The sequence below is a fragment of the Plodia interpunctella genome, chromosome 7 (genome assembly GCF_027563975.2).
Source record: "Plodia interpunctella isolate USDA-ARS_2022_Savannah chromosome 7, ilPloInte3.2, whole genome shotgun sequence".
NCBI lineage: Eukaryota > Metazoa > Arthropoda > Insecta > Lepidoptera > Pyralidae > Plodia > Plodia interpunctella.
In genome coordinates this window covers 6,116,606-6,136,484 of record NC_071300.1, presented here as the reverse complement: position 1 = coordinate 6,136,484, position 19,879 = coordinate 6,116,606, and the positions used below count along the sequence as shown (strand labels likewise).

The 19,879-nt window shown below is 35.5% G+C and overlaps 1 protein-coding gene across 2 annotated transcripts in view; it reads left to right on the top strand.

Moving 5' to 3' along the window:
• Window positions 1–19,879, top strand: part of LOC128671177 (uncharacterized protein) — a 90,412-nt gene that overhangs the window by 32,373 nt on the left and 38,160 nt on the right. The window contains exons 2-6 of one of the 2 annotated variants that reach the window (XM_053747448.2): window positions 4,098–4,189; window positions 4,389–4,554; window positions 4,765–4,873; window positions 5,365–5,503; window positions 6,476–6,605. In XM_053747448.2, coding sequence (XP_053603423.1) covers window positions 4,169–4,189; window positions 4,389–4,554; window positions 4,765–4,873; window positions 5,365–5,503; window positions 6,476–6,605 — 565 coding nt within the window. In that variant the 5' untranslated portion in view covers window positions 4,098–4,168. Of the gene's footprint in view, window positions 1–4,097; window positions 4,190–4,388; window positions 4,555–4,764; window positions 4,874–5,364; window positions 5,504–6,475; window positions 6,617–19,879 lie in introns of those variants that run through there. The other variant, XM_053747450.2, reaches the window with a different exon arrangement.

Here is a 19,879-nt window from a genome sequence, read left to right as displayed (position 1 = left end):
AAATATGACTTTCCTATCTGCCTAATAATAATAATCGTTATTCGAGCGATATAGTTACTTCAATAAAGATATTTGAGTTTGAGTTTGAGTTACGCGAGCTACTCTCTAACTCCTTCGACGGTTATACTTATTTGTCGATATCATGCGACTATATCACTTTTGTCTGAAGTTGACTTTCAGCTGGTGTCATGAAATATTATTTTGCCTATACTTATTTTGAATATCGTTCTACAATGGAATGGCAAGATTTTTTTTTTGCTATAGCAAACTTTTCACGTACCTAAGTGAAGTTGCGGGTGAACGCTAGTAAATGTAATAATGTACTACTAAATTAGTTGCTATTTAATAGACTGCACAGCGAGGCTGTATTAATTTCTATGCAAATGAATCTCGCGAGATAATTGTTCAGCGGAATGGCTTGTATGTTTGCATATTGGAATAAAACCACGAAATTGCGAGTACGGACGCAACGCAATGCAGTAAAAAATTGGAGCATATTCGCTAATTGGAATTTGGTTTATCGTATCACATTTTCATTTTATAATTTGAATAATTTAGCACTGGCTTTAGTTATGCTGTGATTTAACTTCGATTGTGGGCTTTCAGCCAGATATAGGTGTGGGAAACGGTATTTTTCCAATTTCTTTCCAAAAAAAAAATCGATGCAAACCCAATAATAATTATTAATACGTATATTTTATTGATTTAATGTATATTTAATGTTTTTTACAATAAGAGCAGATTCTCAGTGACCAATTTCGATAAAGAATTATATTTTAAAGGAAAATACCGTTTAAAATATTTTTTTTCGGAATTGGTCACTGAGAATCTGATCCTATAGTAATAAAGTATGGTTTATCATTACCATGTTAAGAAAGATAGGCCATGCTTTATTTTATTTATTAATCCTACTGAACCAACAATTGAACTTTCAACTACCTAGGATATGAGTTAAGACTTGACTTAAACAAATTCACTAAGCAACAAAAATTGCGTACTAAAAACTGCTTATAATAAAAATGTAACGGTGTATAAATAATGTAACGTGAATCGTCATCGTTTGTCCTTGTTCTGCCTTATTCGGTTTCCTAGGTAACCGAGAAACGTGGAAAGGCATCGCGATGTGGCTTTATGCGCCAAAATTATTATACTGTCATTTTCTTTTCATATTACTTTTATACACGTGGCATGTGTTGTCGTCTCCATAACTCGTACGATGCAATATGCGTATATTGCGCTTTGCGTTCCGCCGCTCACTTACGATGGACGTTATGGAAGTGACGTCCATTATTTTTGATCTTTCACGGCTGTCGATTGTGGCACCTACATAAAAGCTTCTGATTGGTATTGGCTTAGGTACATAAGAAAGCCCTCTCACAATGGATTTGAGGGGTGGATTATAAAGGCGACAAGGTTTTGTTCAATTGTTTCTTAAACAGTATAAAGGCTTTATAGGTATAAGGGAGGTTCCTTGAAATCAGATGTTCTATGTGAGCGGCGGAACGCATGACGCAATGTGATGCTGTGCGTGTATGAGTAATTGTGACGACAACACGAGCTACGGGTGAATAAATAAAAAGTGAATAGGTTTTTTCATGTTATCCTTTCCACAATTTTTGGATATCCAAAACCTAAGTAGAGTATAGTCCAAATATCTATTTTTTACAAAAAATATCCTTATGAACTATATTCCTAAGACACCCATAAGGTGCGACGCGTTGTCATAACCAAGACTTGTATTTGTATCATTATACCTATATGTTCGACGTTTATGGTTTTAAGTAACAAGGGTGTTGAACATGTGTATATCTTGGGAATAATTCCAAGGTAATTTATCAAATAGTCATTAATATAACGCTTTGTGTAGTCTACTATATTGAAAATTATTTAATCTGTTCTAGTGAAGGGTAACTAGTAACTACTCAAACTGCTAGCACTATAAATGAATAATATCCAGCTCATTTCATCAATTTGCTCAAAATTTATTAAAATTGAATCTAGTAATATAGTTAAATTACTAAACTTGAACCGTTTTATAATTATATTCCTAGTAAGATAGTAATGGATATCTTTTGTATAACTTTTCATGTTCCGGCATATACGACGGCATATTATATACGGCATTGACGACCTCGGTGGCGCAGTGGTAAATTGCTTGCCTCTGAACCGAGAGGCCCCGGGTTCGATCTCCGGTCGGGTCATGATGGAAAATGATTTTTTTCTGATTGGCCCGGATCTTGGATGTTTATCTATACTATATGTATTTGCTATAAAATATAGTATCGTTGAGTTAGTATCCCATAACACAAGTCTCGAACTTACTTTGGGGCTAGCTCAGTGATATTTATTTATATAATTATATCCTAAAGCATATAACTATATCACGGCTTTTTCTATCTTACTGCGACATATACTCATCATAGATCAACAAAAAATAAGAAAACTCATAGAAAAGCTACTACTACTTTACTTTCGTGAGAAGTTCGTCAAACAGTTTCGGTTCAGATAAATTGTTAAATGCGCATTCACGTTTCCCTAAAATCACATACATACACAAAGTTTCAATGCTACACTAGTTTCCAACAGACCGCATTGAATGTTTACACAATGAAAAGTTATGTTAACCGCAAAATAATATTTTCAACCAATAACATACATTCATTTGATAGTGGTAGATTGGTTTTAATGAAATACATCTACCTATAATTAAAATTCAGGATTATACCAATTTATAATCCACTTACCGTCAATTTCATGGAAATAATTGCAAATACCTGATCCTCTGTCCCCATTCAATCTTACCTTTGTCAAGCATTTCCGCAAAGTCCTTTAAGTTTACATCGCTACCTGAAGGAAGACCAATTTTCTTCTAACTTGACTAATACCGTATTTCTCTCTATATATCATAGTATGTTCGATTTGATACAATACACATGCTTGTGTATACAACATATAACAATACACATGCTTGTGTATACAACATATATAATAATAACATATTCATATAATAAAACTGTAAATGGCCTTTCTGTACGTACATAAAAATAATTATAGGGGTCATTACGGGACTAATACAAGCCAAAAAAATTATTTGCAATTTTTGTCTCTCTGTATGTATGTTTGTTCGTGCATCGAGCAAAAAGTAATTGATGGAATTTGATGCAGATTGACAATAATAATATGCAATAAAATAACTGACATTGTACTTTGATTTTTCGTTTAGGAGGGTATTACGCGGGCGAAGCCGCGGGCAATAGCTAGTAAATATAGAAAAGTCACGTGGTTTTGACACATAGATGCCACTGACTAATGAATCTTCCATTAAGTCTGTATAGCTTTGAGTCTAGTCAGTAGATTCCAATTTCTCATTTCTATCAAGCAATGTGAGTATATAAGGCATGCTATCGTGAAGAAATAAATGAAAGTCACAGTAGACGATCAATTGACTGTACTCAGGAGTCATGGTTACGAGGCTTTATACTTTATTCGGAGACCATGTAAAAATATTGAGCTAATGTAGTGATGTAGAAAAAGGTCAATCCAAACCTATTAGTGTAAACCTAGTAGTGGTACCTTGAAAGTATATTCTGATATCTATGTTGAAAGTAGTAAAGAAAGTAGTAATCTTTGAAAGACATGCAATTGACATAGATTTTATATACATATAAATCGGATTGCTATCCCTATTCTATATTTATATTTGTCAAATCAAAATTTCTTATTACTCATTTTTGACTTGTGGTCTCACCAAATTTTTTATCGAAATGTCGCCCTGAATCATACCAGCTTCTTTTTGTTTCCTTGTCAAAAGTCAGCCAACTAAGTAGTTTTTTTTCTTAAAACTTTAGTTTTATTTTACGTGGTGTAGTGGTCACCTTGCCCTTCCGCTATCAGGAGGTCCTGGGTTCGATTCCCAGGGTGAGCAAATATTTCTAATTGTGATCATAGTTTGTGTCCATCGGACCCGTGATACAAGCTTGGTGTAAATTGCTGTCCATTTATTTATTTATTATTTACAGCCTTCAGATGTCCCACTGCTGGGCAAAAGCCTCCCCCAATTCTACGGCATTTATTTATTGATTTTATTTATTTTGCAGGTGTGTCGTGGCGCTCGGTAGCGACCGGTGCGAGGCGATGATCGGCCACATGGGCCGGCCGCGCGCTCACCATGCGTCAGCCGTCGACCGACGTTAGTTCTCGTATTCATTTCACATCACACATGTTATAAAACAAAGGCCTCTACCGCGTCTGTCTATTTACAGGGAATCCTAGTGTGAATAACTCTTCTATTAAATTAAAAAAAAAGTATTATTATTCGATTTTTCACATGCTTACATATACATACACCCTTGATCTAACTATTATTGATTTATTATTGTGTATTCCAGACGGTCGACAAAGCAGTATGCACGGAGGAGAGCGGCGCGGCGCGGCTGGAGGCGGTGCTGGTCGCGCTGGTGGAGCGCAAGGCGCGCGCGTTGCACGCCGAGCACGCGCGCCGCCGCGCGCGCACTCACCCGCTGCTGTTGCTGCTGCGCGACCACCAACACGACGGTCAGTATACTTGTCTGATGGTCAAATTAGGGATGAAATGCTGTTGTCGCTTAACAGCTTTCAATGCTTTTAAAAGCTTGAGGCCACAGTCGTCTCGTACGATATCTATGGGTAGATATGAAGTGGTCGGATTCTAGGGCCGGAACCACATGATACATTAGTTAACTAAAAATCTTGCTGTTTCAAGGAGTGTAATTTATGTATTTTCAGAGGAGGCGTCGATCATGGGCAGCCCTGGCGAGGAGCTGCCGGCGCACTGGTGCGAGCATGAGGCCTCCAGACACGGACACAAGAAACTTAAACTGCAGACACATCACAGGTGAAGTGTTATACTCTTCTAATATAGTTATCTCGCACATGCGTATGTGCGAAATAACTATATTAGAAGAGTAGGTGCGTACCTATACATGACTAAATCTGAGAACCGCAAATATGTAATTACAAAAAAAAAGGTTTTTAAGGAAACCTCGTTGTGGGAAGCCAACTTTTGGCCGGTTTTTTTAATACTGCATAAATTTTTACTATTTCTTTAGTACATGGTATATAACTTTGAAAAAAAGAAAGAAAATAGATGATAGAATAGAATGTTGACTTTTCATACCTACTAGTTTCGATTAGCTAAAAATCAAACAATTTGGATGAGAAAACCAAAAATGATACTCATAAAATTTGGGTATATCCTAAATTTGGGCATATCCTAAATTTCCAATACGAGTAGTTCTATTCTACAGTTTATGACTTGCGCAGTAGTTTAGAAAAATTAAGCCGTATAACTGTATAGCTGTTAAATTCGATATCACACTGTTCCAGAGAGCTGAACAGCCCAGAAAAGTTGGAGCTGGAGCGCCGCAGACGCCGCCGCCGCCGCCACAACCACCACGCCCAGAAGCCCCGCAAGCATCGCACGCTGCTCGTCTCCGCCATTGATGAGCAGGCTAAAGTTATACACGTAAGGTTTTGACCTTCGCCACAACGGTTTCAATAACACTGGAGAATACATTAATTAGTTATCTCCAATAGCAATACTATAGTTTCATGCCGACTATATACTATCGGCAAACAGTTTGCTAAAGTTTGCCGGTTTCGATGTACACAGTGCTGATTTTTCTTTGTGGTAATAAAAGGCTCACATACAAACTACGCAATTCACGTCGGCATCTGCCTGAGTGCGCCAATAGTATATAGCCGGCATAGGATTTGAGCTTTACCATAACAGAATAATATAATGATGATCGAACTAGTTAAAAAAAACATAGTTTCGACAAGGTATAGCGCCATCTATTCAAAATTTTCGCGTGGAAAGTAGTTTTAACTCCCCATCACAGATGGAGCTGTTTTCGTACTAGGGGTTGCTCAGGCACGTCAAACGCTACCAATCTTCCGTGCTTGTGCTTCTCGTACATAACGCCATCTTGTGTTTCCTTTCATGTAGTACAATTTTCATATCGGCTCCACACTATTCGCGAACAATTCGCCAAACTATCGCGTATTCGGTATACATTGCTGATTTTTCATTGCGGTAAATAAAACCACTTATAGGTACTTTAAAAGGATTCATATTGTATACCGTTGTATTTAGCAAAATAAATAAAAATGAAAAACTACGCAATCTTCCTGCATTCGCGTCGGCATCTGTCTGACTTAGGCGATACTGTGGCCTATATCATAATTATAAGCTTAAGTATCACTAGATGTTGCCGGGGACTTTGCTTCCGTAGGAATTTGGAGATAAAATACAGCCTATAGCAATCTTGGATAATATACCTACTTTTATAATGGTGAAATAATTTTTGAAATCGGTTCGGTAGTTTTGGTGATTACGAGCCTCAAACAAACAAACTCCCAAACGCTTCTTTATTATAATAATAGTATAGATTTACCATTGGATTATAAAGTGGTTGAGCGTGTGTTCATGTATCAGGTCCTGGACCCGGACGAGCTGCCGCGGCGCGCGCGCTACACGATCATGGTGACGGCGTGCCTGCTGCTGTTCCTGTGCCTGCTGCTGGTCGGCGTCACGCTGCGCATGGCCCCGCTCATCGACGACATGGGTGAGTACTGACTTTAGCTATCATCTTTATAGCTGTATTTCGTGGTCATTACGTAGAATGAAACACACACAACAACTTTCTTGGTAATATTAATAGAGTGATTAGCATTGCCTTTTCCATTTTTTTACACACAAGTTAATAATAAACCAGTGTGCTGGTTTCCTCACGATGTTTTCCTTCATCGGAAGCAGGCACAATGGTTTCATTATAGATCATATGTTATGTATCTAAATAATATTTGTGTTGGGCCTATTCTATGCATGGGAATCTGTAATGATAGAAAAGAGTTGGGAAACAAATAAATAAATAATAAATTATCGACGCGATGTCAAGGAAAATCTCTTTTCTTAGCGCCTCTTATTTCAAAGATCAAGGTAAATGTTCCTAATAAATAAATAATCTTAACAGTTACAAACAACATTATTTTATGACTTAATTTTCATGTGTAATGGCAAAATGGTTAATTGAGTTTTAAATTGTAAGTATGAGGTGCGTACTTCCTTATCAAAAGCCATAAAACGAGGAGAATTAGTATGCAAATTAGATTTTCCCGTGTTCGAAAACACTTGAAAATCACGTGTAATCAACCGGTATTAGCATTAAAAGCGTCCTGGGTAGACGGTCTATACAGCGCCCCTATTTTGTGATTTTTGGGAGGGTCTCGCCCCTAACTGTTGTGTGACCTAAAAAAATTGCCGCATGCCCGTTATTATTGCGGTGACCCTTGATATACAGCTGTCTGTAAATCTAGGGCCTCGTTGCGGTATGTGAAAACGAGCATATTCGCAAAGCGGCGCCCCTTTATATTCACCACCCGAGGCGGTCGCCCAACCGCGCCATACCCTCTCGTAGGTACTGTAATCAACGCCTATTGAGAATGAGCGATGAAAGATCTGAAAAAATTTCTGCGATATTTGAATGAGCAGGTGATGTTTTTAATGACTACTCGTATCCTGATTTCTATGATATATGATTTTTACAAGCGTTGAAGTAACATTTTTTGCCGGTTTATGACATTTGAAATAATATACAATTTCCTCCAGTCATGTTAATATTATTGTAATGAACATTATTAAATGTAAACTAATACGGGAGCAGGTTGTCACCGGCTGGATTGTCGAGATCCGTACACACACATATACATACTACAGATTATAATCACCGTCTATTGAAACGAGGGCGTCGGGTCGCGTCGAGAGAACTTGGGTTTTGACTGCGTTGCTCAATGACGTCACGCCGCTGTTTATGCATGAAATGGTAGTTACCTATAAATATTTCTATCATCTGAGCGTTTTCCGGTTTCTTCTCAGCCGTTGAGCGTCGGAGCCCAGGGTCTGGCAATCTTTCCAACAGATATAGAAGGTTTTACATATGTATTCTGAATATACTATTAAATCGTTTTGCCCCAAAAAATACCTACATCATAAAAACCTGTTAAGTGCGACTTGGACTTACTGAGGGTTCCGTACTTGGGTTCCTTTTTTATGTATTTATATATTTTGATTAATTTTGTAAGAAATGGATTTCCAGTTAGGAGACGTTGTACAATGAAACAATTGAGCTTATCGTGAAGCACATTTCCATGTCAGCGCAGCAGGTTGTCAAAATCACGCATTCACCCTAAACCGCAGCATCATACATATAGATCAGTGCCTATTGAAATTACTGCTATGCCGGTCGACAACTTACTGGAATGTAGAAGCGGTGTGTTGGCGCTACGCTTGTCGTAAAAGTTAAGTGTCGTTAGGCGACTTGAATAAAATCGGGCGATAGTGAGACCAATAATAAACATTTATAAAAAAATTAGAAAAAGGTCTAGTTATAGTTACCAATGACCGAAATGTTAGATATTTTTTTCATTGCTATCAAAAAGACACACACATTCAATTACATTATACAAATATAATAACAAAATAAATAAATAAATAAATGTTGATATAATAGAATTACGATTTGAATATAAGTGATTTGCATTAACCGAATTATTGCTATTCTAAAATTGCACTATACATTACACTGTGCAATGCATATCAGCTACCCGCACATATTACTAAGTAAACATACATGTAGACACTTCCATTTGCTCTACTGAGCAGTGGTACATCGAAGTCAAAGAACGTTGCACATACTAACCAGCTACCAGCTACTTGTCCGTTATAATTGCGTGTGTATCTCATCTCCGCCCTTATGGTTACAAGAGCAGGTTACAAGTAATCTATAATTGTTAGAAAAAGTGGTTCTCTCCAACAATAAGCGCAGAATAAATTCAGTTGCAAACAAACCTGTAGGTTGTACACGTTTGTGTACAGGAACGTAATCACGTTCTATTCAGCGCATTACTCTGGAGGTTTGCTCGATTCTTCAGAAATACCTCTGATTAAAGAGAGTAATAACGGACGCCGCGATATTGTGCGGGGAAATGTGAGAGCAGCTGTATACCGTTGCGTAGCTACTAAAGGATTGGATGGCGCCGTGAACCGGGGCATTCAAGCTCAAGGGGTTCTTGGACCAATAAAAATTAGGATCTTTTTGTTTTATATTCATTAAAACTTCCTCAGGTTTATCAGAATCTATGGTCATTCATATAGTAAATATAAACAACGTGACACATAAAGAGCACGACCTCAGTGCTCCGTTAGAGCCATGCCCATTGCTCAGTCGCGCTACGTTGCGAAAATGTATCACGTTACCGGTCTTTCGTGCTCCGTTGCGTTAAATAGATTTTGATACTGACGTATGTTGAAACTTCATACAATTTCTACATTGTTCTGCGTTGTCGCTCCGTCGTTATACATATAAGTTTGACGCACTGCATTTGTGACATGCAATCGAGAATGTAAATATATTCTGACGGATAAAGGGTTTATTAATTCTGTGCATACAATAGTGCCGTGATCAGATATCATAGTGTAGCGAGCCGGTACACTGAAGCCATTATTTTAGATAGGGTGAAGTCGCAGATCTTTTTGCAAAGGTTATTTACCTACGCCACTGGTTGTACAGGTTTGATAATGAGCTTTAGCACGAGCAAAAGCTCGGTATAATGTTGCAATATTTTGTTCTGTACTGCAGCTTTTTGTGAAGAATTGGTTTCATTTGAACTTTTTGTCGTGAATTTATCTTTATGCCGTAGTTAACAATGATAGAGACAATAGGAGGAAATTATAAAAGTTAAGCAAGTTCGAATATTTTAGTAATCTTATCTCACTTATGTACTCCAGCACATTCATTTGCTTATGGGGTAATAAAGAGTTATTATAATGTCTCTTAAAATTTACATGGAGAATATAGGTATAATATATATTTTTTAAACTAGGTATATTTCAAATGCAAACGAAGTTTTAAGCTATTAAAATAGCAGATTAAAAATATCTCTCGAAGACTTGTTTTTCGCAAGCGAATGTCCTCTTGATGTCTTTTAAAAAAGTATTTCACCGCATTTTTCGTGAAAACAGCTTAAAATAGAACAGGTCGTTATCAAGTGAGTGACGTTATCATTCGCGGCGACTTGCAGGCTAACGAGGCAGGTACACGGTTTACCCTCGAAATTTATCTGCCTTAGAACGTCTGTTTGCGAATATTTTAATTGCCTGTTTTTACCTGTTCATATTTTTAGGGCTCCGTGTAATTTGATATGTTGAAACATTGATTTGAATTGTCTAGAAACTAGTTCATCGTCATCATCTCAGCTGCTTACTATAATGAGCATACTCTTACCCCAACCGTCAATATCCTACTTTGATCAGAGCTAGACCTGATCAAAGTCGTTGCTTGTCCTCTGATACTCTCTCCCATCTTTGGTCAGCATTTTACCGTGCCATAATTCGATTTTTAGATTAATTTAATTTATTATTTTGATATAGTTTACAATATGTGATAATTCATACTAATATTATAAATGTGAAAGAGTATTTGTTTGTCCGTCTTTCATATCAAAACCGAGCAAAGGATCGAGGTGATTTTTGTGTGGAGATTATAGCTGCACCCTGATACTAGGTACGTAAGATGATACAGGAAGTAAAATACGAATGTCTATTTTGCATCTCACATACCGATGTGCGTACAGCCAAGGATTTTATTGTCATATTATTTAGTCTTTATTAGTATATAAGGAAATGTTTTTTATTCAATAAATGTTCTTTCCATCGGGTCTACTTGTATCACTCACACGTTCGCAACAGAGATAATTGGAGAGCTGGAGAGTGCTATAGGTTACTTTATGCTGCGGGCGCAGCCGCGGGAAACAGCTAGTATAGTATATGTCCGATAATAAATTAAGGAATCTGTGAAGCCTACCTAAAACAAGAATTGTTTTAATTTTTCTTATCTTGTTTACTTCATATTATAAAATTTTCACAAATATGTGAAAGTAAGCTACTCAGGTGAAGAAGCAGTAGGTTATTTAAATCTACGGATCCCATTATTACGGAGTGCTTTTTTATTTGAATAGAGAAATTCTCCACAAAGTGCTGGAAATTATTAAAGTGCCTGTTAATGTGCAAATTAAGTAATCCCTAATAAGAGGTTTAGGGTGGTTATGGCGCCCAAATCACCTCCTTATTTAAAAACTTAATTTATCTGTTGAATAAGCTTTTTGAAAGCTCGAGATTGTGAAGACAAACGATCCAAATTTTCATAACCTGAAAACAAGGAAAAAATTTTTTAATATGTATCTCAGACTTGTAAGCTCATTTAAGCTACCTAAACCTAAATTAAAGTCTGCTGAAATGCTGAAATAAAAAAGAAAAATGTAAAAATATAGTTAAGGATCCAGGTTACTTTTGATATGAAATATCTATTGAAAAATTCCATGTCTAATACTAGTTGTACTACATGTAAGTTCGTAAGTAAATCTAACTCATATACTTACGTATTATAGTAGTTTTCATCGACCACCACTTGCTTCCGGTGAAGGAAAACATCGTGAGGAAACCTGCACACTGGTTGAGTATTAACTTGTGTGTGAAATGGAGAGAAGGTAATGGCAAACCACTACTTTAATTGTGCCAAGAAAGTCGTTGTGTGTGTTTTATTCCACGTTATGACCACTACCCTCAACTATGAAGAGACTTAAGACTATGAAGAGAGAATACGAGTATAAGCATTTCAATGGAACTATTAATTAACAGCCAGTCTTTGATAAGCAAGATGAGATTTAATTATAGACTGACTGAAACACAAGAACTTGCTAAATAAATATCAACTTCAAATACTATAATCTTTATTTTCATATTTCAATTATATTGCAAAATTACATAGAAAAGAATTTCTATGCAGTAGCTTTATTAAGCTCCAAAGCTCATTACTGTTTGTCTTGTTACAATCTCTTTTGAACGTAATTACACAAATACATTCAGTATTTGAACTTATAAAAGAAATTCTATTGTAAAATACCCTCATTTACTATTTCTATGAGCGGAATCTGTATTAGACACATAAGACGTCTGGCTTCCCTTGTTTATTGTGAGTACAATCGCGTCTCATTATATCTTGAGAGATGCCCTTGTGTTAATAAATAGGGCACTACGTCTCCCCCTGAATACATGATTACATGATACAGAAAAAATAAGCCATTGTGATTGACCGCGATTTTTGTTTATAGTTTGTTTATTTACGGAAAATTAATATGAGTTGTTTTGTTATTTTTTTGGGCTTTGTTTGATCGAACTTGTATTCAAATTGCTTTCATTTTGAGTCCTTTACCTTAGACAAAGCCAATAGTTACGAAACTCAAAGGCCAGGATTAACTTTATCGCGGTTTTATTGGTGGAATTGAGATCGAAGTTATCTATAGTTAAGCAACACTGAAAAAATGGTACCTCTACGAATGCTACTAGTGCTACGAGCTGTGTAGTCTACTATGCTACGACGTTCTACGCCCTGTACCCTATTACGACAAGTTCGGAAGCGTAAATATATTTGTTTTGCTAAGTATACTCTACGAGTTTATATATATATATATTATAATATTATAACATCCTTACGTATGTAAGGATATTAATAAAAAGAAGTATAACGTCGGTCTGTCTGTATGAATGCGATAAACTCAAAAACTACCGAACGTATATTTGTACGTATATTTGTTTTCACCAATAGTAGTGTGCTTCTAAGGAAGCTTTAGGCGTATAATTTATTATGGCTTTACCCCCGAGTTAAGCCGGGATGGGCCGCGATTATAATTATATTTTAACTACAGAATTTTCGACAAAACGGTCGAATATTAAAAACCACGCAAATTTGTATTGCTTGAAATATTTCGGAATTATTTAGGTACTATCATGTGGTATCTATCACAAACAGCTACTCTTGGCATACATTCGTTCTACATTTTACGTAATAAATTATATATGTTCAGTTAAGTTTTATTATCTGACCATTTCCAACGAATAATTTCTACAGCAGTAATTCTTGTATTGCTATGTTATTACACCACCAACAGTTTGGTCCGTAATAATTGTGGTTTATAGTGTAGTTTAATTGTGTAACCGAGATGATGTGGTGGCGACTGTATGGCGAATTTTATTATTTGACGTAATGGAAATACAATTTAGGATAATGTTCAGATTTCATACCCGTATAAAAATATTCGACTGTTATTCAGGAAGTTGAAAAGTGATTAAGCAATGGTAAAAAACGTTGCCTTTGTCAGAACTATGAAACAGGTATGTACATTTATAATTTCATGTTTAAATATCCAGACGGAGTCCGGACACGGTTTGTACCTTATAATTAGATTCAAGATTTACATTAGACATTCCTGTCATGTGGTTTAGGACTTTATCCTCAAAGCGCGCATGTTAAAATTAAGGCGGTAAAGAGACTACGACCTCTCTACTTGTTCCCTCATTTGAGAGGTGTTATAATGTTTTATTCATAACGGATATAACCTTTAACACACTTCAGATAGTGGCTTACCCTTCTCGTCACGAGGGTATTTTTAAATTTGTGCATACTAATCGTTTCCCAGAAGCCCAGAATTCCCGCGGCAGCACACCATGTCATAAATAAATTTTCTACAATAAGGTCATTTTGTCACAGTTTTTATTGTCGTCAGAGAGATTTTGTTGCATTCAACGCATGAAATTAAAGATGTCAGTGCAATTTACCGTTGAAGATTTCCTCCATCCAGAAGCCGAGCTCGTTCAAAGTTAAGTCACATTGCATTGAGATACAAAGTGTTCAAATGTACCCACACCAACATACGAGACGGGATTTTCAAGGCGCAGCCAAGAACTTTAATAGCGCTGAGTAGCTAATGTCGTGCTCAGGTTGCATTTTTATAGTATTAAGGTTTAGAAAATGAAATCACAAAACAGATGTATCAAGAATTTTGTTATTAATTTAAAATACGATAAAGAAAATACTTATTTATCAATTCAATTACTTATTTGCAAACTTTGTTACATTGGCTGTTTATTAACGTAGGCGTGCTAAATCTATAAACTTATTCATAATCTTAGGTACCACAATTATGTATTTATTCATTTACAATGTCACTTATTATTTAACTATTCATATCAAATTTAAATACGGTACGGTACTTATGCGTCAATTACTTTTGGGCCTTTATTAGTCAGTCATCGCAAATAATAATTCATTCCGGTAGAAATTCCGACAGCATAGTTGAATCGCATCGGTACAATAATGGTTTAAATTATTTACATCGTGTAATGGACGTTTAAGCACTGTTGAAAGTTTTTACTTGTTTTCACTTTATGACGTCAAACAACCGACAACCTGTTGGTTCCATTGTTTCAACTACGGAATCTGAATGTAGGTCATTGTATTATGTGGCTTTAAATCTAAAATATTCATAACTACAGTGCTGGCATATTTTTCTCTCGTACTCGTATGTACCTGGCTACATCCGGAGCTGTGAGGCCGCGAAGCCCGGGGTCAATGTAAAGAAACCTTACATTTTGAAGATTCGACTGTGATTATATACCCATGTCATCAACTGTTATGCTTTTTTCTCGTCTGATTGATTTCCTGGTGGTTTGCTCTCAACACTTTACCCTGAGTGCAGAGGAAGCTCGTACAGTGCCTAAATATTTTCCTGAATATATTCTGTTATTTATTTGTTCGAATGTTTCTGGTGTTTCAAAGTAAGTTTAAATATTTACAACTGTTGTATGGCTATTCAAGTCCACCGCAAGTTATACTAATATTGTGTCTCGCATTATCTTTGAATGAAGTATCGATGTTTGTTGGGACATTTGTTATTCTTTCCTGTGACTATTGGACGTTGAAATATGACATTTGGCATGAAACATAGGAAATATAAGGTATTACCATACCTCCCACGAGGTTGTAGCCCCGGGAAGCAAATTTATTTATATAATCGTTTGTGTGAAATTGTTTAACCTCTAAACACGAGTAAGAAGATTTACATCTGCGTTAACGATTAACAAATTATAATTCTGATGCGAGGTGTCAGGTAATTAAACTTTTTAATGGATTCCTCGGCTCGCTTATTTGCCTCGTATTCGTATGTAAACAAAAACAAACTAATGTACCGTCGACGACACTACAACCTTCCCAAGTTCTTTGCAGATTCGCCGCTATTACCGCAGCATAAAGGTCAACACAGCGTGACTTAACATGCAGTTGACTGTAGAATATACAACGTGGGCCTGGTCGATGGTACTGAGCGGCGTCAGCTTATTTTAATAGCGGGTCCGACGCGATGGGACCTACTTGAGGTCACTCTACACTACACAGGAGCAATAATCTCGCATCAGACATATATCAAATAAATAAGGCTTATAGCAAATTATTACCATATAAAACTCTTATAAAACATACACAACTGAAACTACGGGGACGTAAAAAGTGTATTGATATAATTTCCTGAAATCCCGAGGACATAGGAAAAATTGAATTTAGACGCGCGAAATAGGTCTCAGCAAAGGATGTATTTAAAAATATAATAATCAAAATTTTATTAGCTTTATCTATTTTTGTTTTATTTATCATGCTAAAGATATAATATGTATCTTTATATCTTTTTTAAAAACTGAAGGCAAAATTGTCTAGACTAAATTGTCCTTTTTGGGTCCGTTTCTGCTGACTTTGCAGCGTAGCTAATAGTGAGGAAATAAGCAAACATATCGGCTTTTTTATATAATACAAAGCGAAGCTGTCAATGGATGACAAACCTAACCAAATATCGAACTTCCATCAATTTTCATTTTAATATTGTCGTAAACTTTAATTCAAATTTATTTTATATTCACTCTGTTCATGTAGTCCATTTCACTAAGTGTACTTATATTTGATATTTCATGTTTCAAAGTGAATTTACTTCTGAAGTGTCAGGTTCGACGACAAAAGTAAAACTTGTAGCATTATAATTCGTAAAATTCGTTTCGGCTTACTTGTCGTGAACGTAGACAACACTCAACGGTCATTGGACACAAACGAGCATATTATCCGTGGAAACAGTTACAAATATTTGCCCGCTCTAGGAATCGAACCCAGTACTCTAAATAACCGGGCGCGGCGAGGTAACCACTACGCCATTGGGTCGTCGTTAATCAACGATGTTCGTAATAAAACACGATTTTTTCCTGCCGTTGATAATAAAACTGCGAATCTACACAAAGCTTAGATTCCACGTACACGAAAATCAATCAAAATGTATTTGTTTATGTCTTTGTATTTTTGTATCATTTCATTCGCCTACTTGCTAGCCCGTATATTTCTTTTGCTATTGATCTTTCCTGAGATTATAATAAATGCATTCGGCTTTCCTTTACTTATATCAAACTGTAGGAGGAAGAAGAAGTTATAAATAGTAGAGAAGGTCGAATCGGGAAACTTTTTTGGGACTGACTGAAACTGACCAATTTGGTTTATATTTACTTATTTAACTGGTCCCAAGTTGTCCGCAAATATAAATAAGTAGGACTGTCTTTTGGTTTGATATACCCTTTGTAGAACTTTATTAATTAAATAGATCTTCCTAAAATAGTCTTGATAACGCTACGCAGCGTTATCAAGACTATTTTACCACACGTTAAGAAAAATCAGTCGCAGAATTATTAGATTTATTAAATTTGTTCTATGAATAACTGTCGTGTTATAAAATGAAAATTAATTAATATAGTAAAATTTATTACGAGCATTAATCTTTTGATTGAAAAATACTTCAAAATTGCAAATCAACGAGTCACGCACGCCAAAACATTTTCGTAAAAAAATAAAACCATGTTTTCCGGAGGATAGAAAAACCTGATCGGTATCATATCTCAGTTTGAATTTGAAATATACAGTTTTGTCGGAAGAGCACTGCAGCCGACAGGGAGGCATATGTCACTGACACTCCGTTTAATTGGAGTGGGCTTTCTATGGGCATTTCTTTTGGAACAAAGGCCGGAATGGGAGCTCTCAATTGTTTGATACTAACTGCTAAAGCGTATTGCCATAACTATGTTATGGCAATACAATAACTTAAATATGAATATTTAATAGTCTATCCTTATTATGAAATCCATAAAATAATGTAAAAATAAAATAAGCCGTGGTGGATACACTTTTATTTCCTAAGGAATTACAGGCTCGTAGTTCATAAATCTTTCATCGATTTTCATTCAATTACATCACCTTTACAATTCATGAGGTGGTTAAAATCACAATCAATCAATCACAAAACTTCTATCAGTACTCATAAATCATAAGCCTGCTTGCTATTGCAGCAACATTTATTATTTTGTTCAAAAGTAAAGTCCTCGGTCTTGTGAGAGTGACATTTCAGCGTGCCACTATCGCACTATACAAGAGCTATATATACTGAACTTTGCTTTCTGTAGGTACTGAAAAGTGTAAAGTTTGTTGTAGCTTCCATAATATGCTGAATATTGTTATTTCTTATACATTTTAGATTTTGATTGTTTAAAAAAATAATAGAACAAGGTTTGATACGTGTGTCGACTGTCTCAAAAGTAGCCAGCGCTAGGTTCCGTTATTTTGGTTACGAATCATTCGGTTTTGGGATTTTTTCTTTTTTCTATATTGTATTTTTGTGATATCGCACAACATGCGACACATAAAGGGACATATCATAAATTTCACTTCGAAAAAAAAAACCTTAAACCCGATTTGACATAAAATTCAACTATTATCTTTTTAGGCGTTCTTAAAATGTTCTTACCTTATGAGGTACAGAACCTTAACTTATAACGATAATTTTATTATGGTTCAGATCTATTTGCTTGAATGTTAAAAGTAAAGGTAGACCAAATTCTGACCCAGGGTATCACTAGAGGTACTTACAAAAGATTATACAAGAAAATTGCTTTTTGAAATTTCCCAATGGACGCTCGCTCAAGTGTTCTTGTCATTTTTAAAAGGTTTGTTAAAATCTGTTACCTAGCGACGTTCAATTCGTTTCTAAATATAAATAATGCTCATCTCAAAGTATTCGTTATTCAAATAACGATTTAAATAAAGAAAATTTTGTCGATCACTACGGATACGGATATTACGTCAAATATCTTGGAGACTTCATACTCGTGTAATGCTGTTTTCACACGGTTCGATGGACAGAGATTTAAATCAAACAATATTTTTTCGTTATCACTGTAGTACTCAGATTTGTCTTGATTGGTGCTGTATTTTTATTTCCCTCTGATATTAATCAATGAAAACTCGTCTTTTTAAGGAAGATTTTATATCAATATATAGCGTACAATAATTTCACTGGTACGATCTTCGACCCCTTCTACTTCTAAGACCCGGTAATTAAAATTGTACCAATACAACATTGTATGTACCATATCATTTAAATGTATAGTGCGTGTTTAAAAGAAATAATAAAAAAGAATTAAAGAATGAAAATGATGATGCTGATAATGATTTTAGAAATGAAGATGAAGAATGATGAAGATGATAATGTGAGAATTATAATTTTGTGATGAATTAAAATAAAATCACGCGAATTTCAATCAGCAAATTATGCTATAAAATAAAGTGTTAACAGCTCAGTCAATTATATTTGTATGTTACGTGTAAATGTTGATAATATACTTAACAATATTTCCAAATCACGACTGAAAACATACCACATTCGAAGTAAAAGCAATTTGTGGTATTTAAGCTTAAGTGAGCATCGAACTAATGAAATACCTGGCCATTGTGCGCTGGCCTCTTGCAACCTTTTATTACTTTGCGTCACAAATTATGGAATTAGCGGAAGTTCATCATATATATATATATATATGAAATTTATTTTACACACATATAGGTTGGAATACGGAGAAGCACAAAGCGTATATATATGTGCGAAGTGGAGACGAAAAGTAGATAAAGTGATCTTGGGCTTTAACATTTAACAGCGGAGGAAGGAACCGGGATCACGCTTATATGAGAGAGAGTGAGGGACAAATACGGCATATACTCGTACGTATATGAAAAAAATAGCTCATACATAAAGTGACAATAATTTAAACACGAAGTGAGTTCTGTTCCCTCGTTTTGTCTATCTCACGATGTATGCACAGTTGGATGGCTTTCTAGTTTCCGATTGTACCAATGTATTGAAATCTGACGTATTTTCTGATGCAGTCATATAAAATTTATATCAATTTTGTGATGGTTTTACGGAAAACTTTTTCCAGTGGTCGTGCAAGGAAATCTATTAGGAAGATGTTGGGAAGAAAGTTTCTAGTAGTTCGACTGGTAAAATTATTCCGTAAGAGAAAATCGCTGAAATTAAGCAGTGATTTTGTAACTTTACCTACTTTTGAGCCGAAATTTCATCTTAATGTTTAATTCAAAGAGCGTTGCTTCCATTACAAAGATATACCAAAGTTGTGCCGATTACAAGAATTCCTTTGGCGTATAGCGCGCATACTTCTTGTTCTAAAGACGCATAGAATGTAAAATATTTTAATGTCAGTATTGTATTTTTGATTAAATGTACCTATATTAGAGATAATAAGGTATAGATAGATTATAGATAATTATTTAGATAAAAGTGTTATTTTAACAGGTCAACTTTCAAGGTAACTGTTTCGAAGAAATATCATATAGATATGTATTTATAAGTAGTATAGTCCCTAGTAGTGTTAAAGAGATAAATCTTATCCTGTGAGTCTTATCCATGGTATTTATTTAGAAGTAGCTTTAAGCTACGCAACTTATAGGCTTACGAGCAAACTTTAATGTCTCCAAGTCCATATATCTTAGTTCTCCTACTAGGGTCAAATGAGAGTAAATGGCTTTTCTTTATAACACCTTTAAAGTGACCGGTTTATGGAGAATAGAGCTGACAT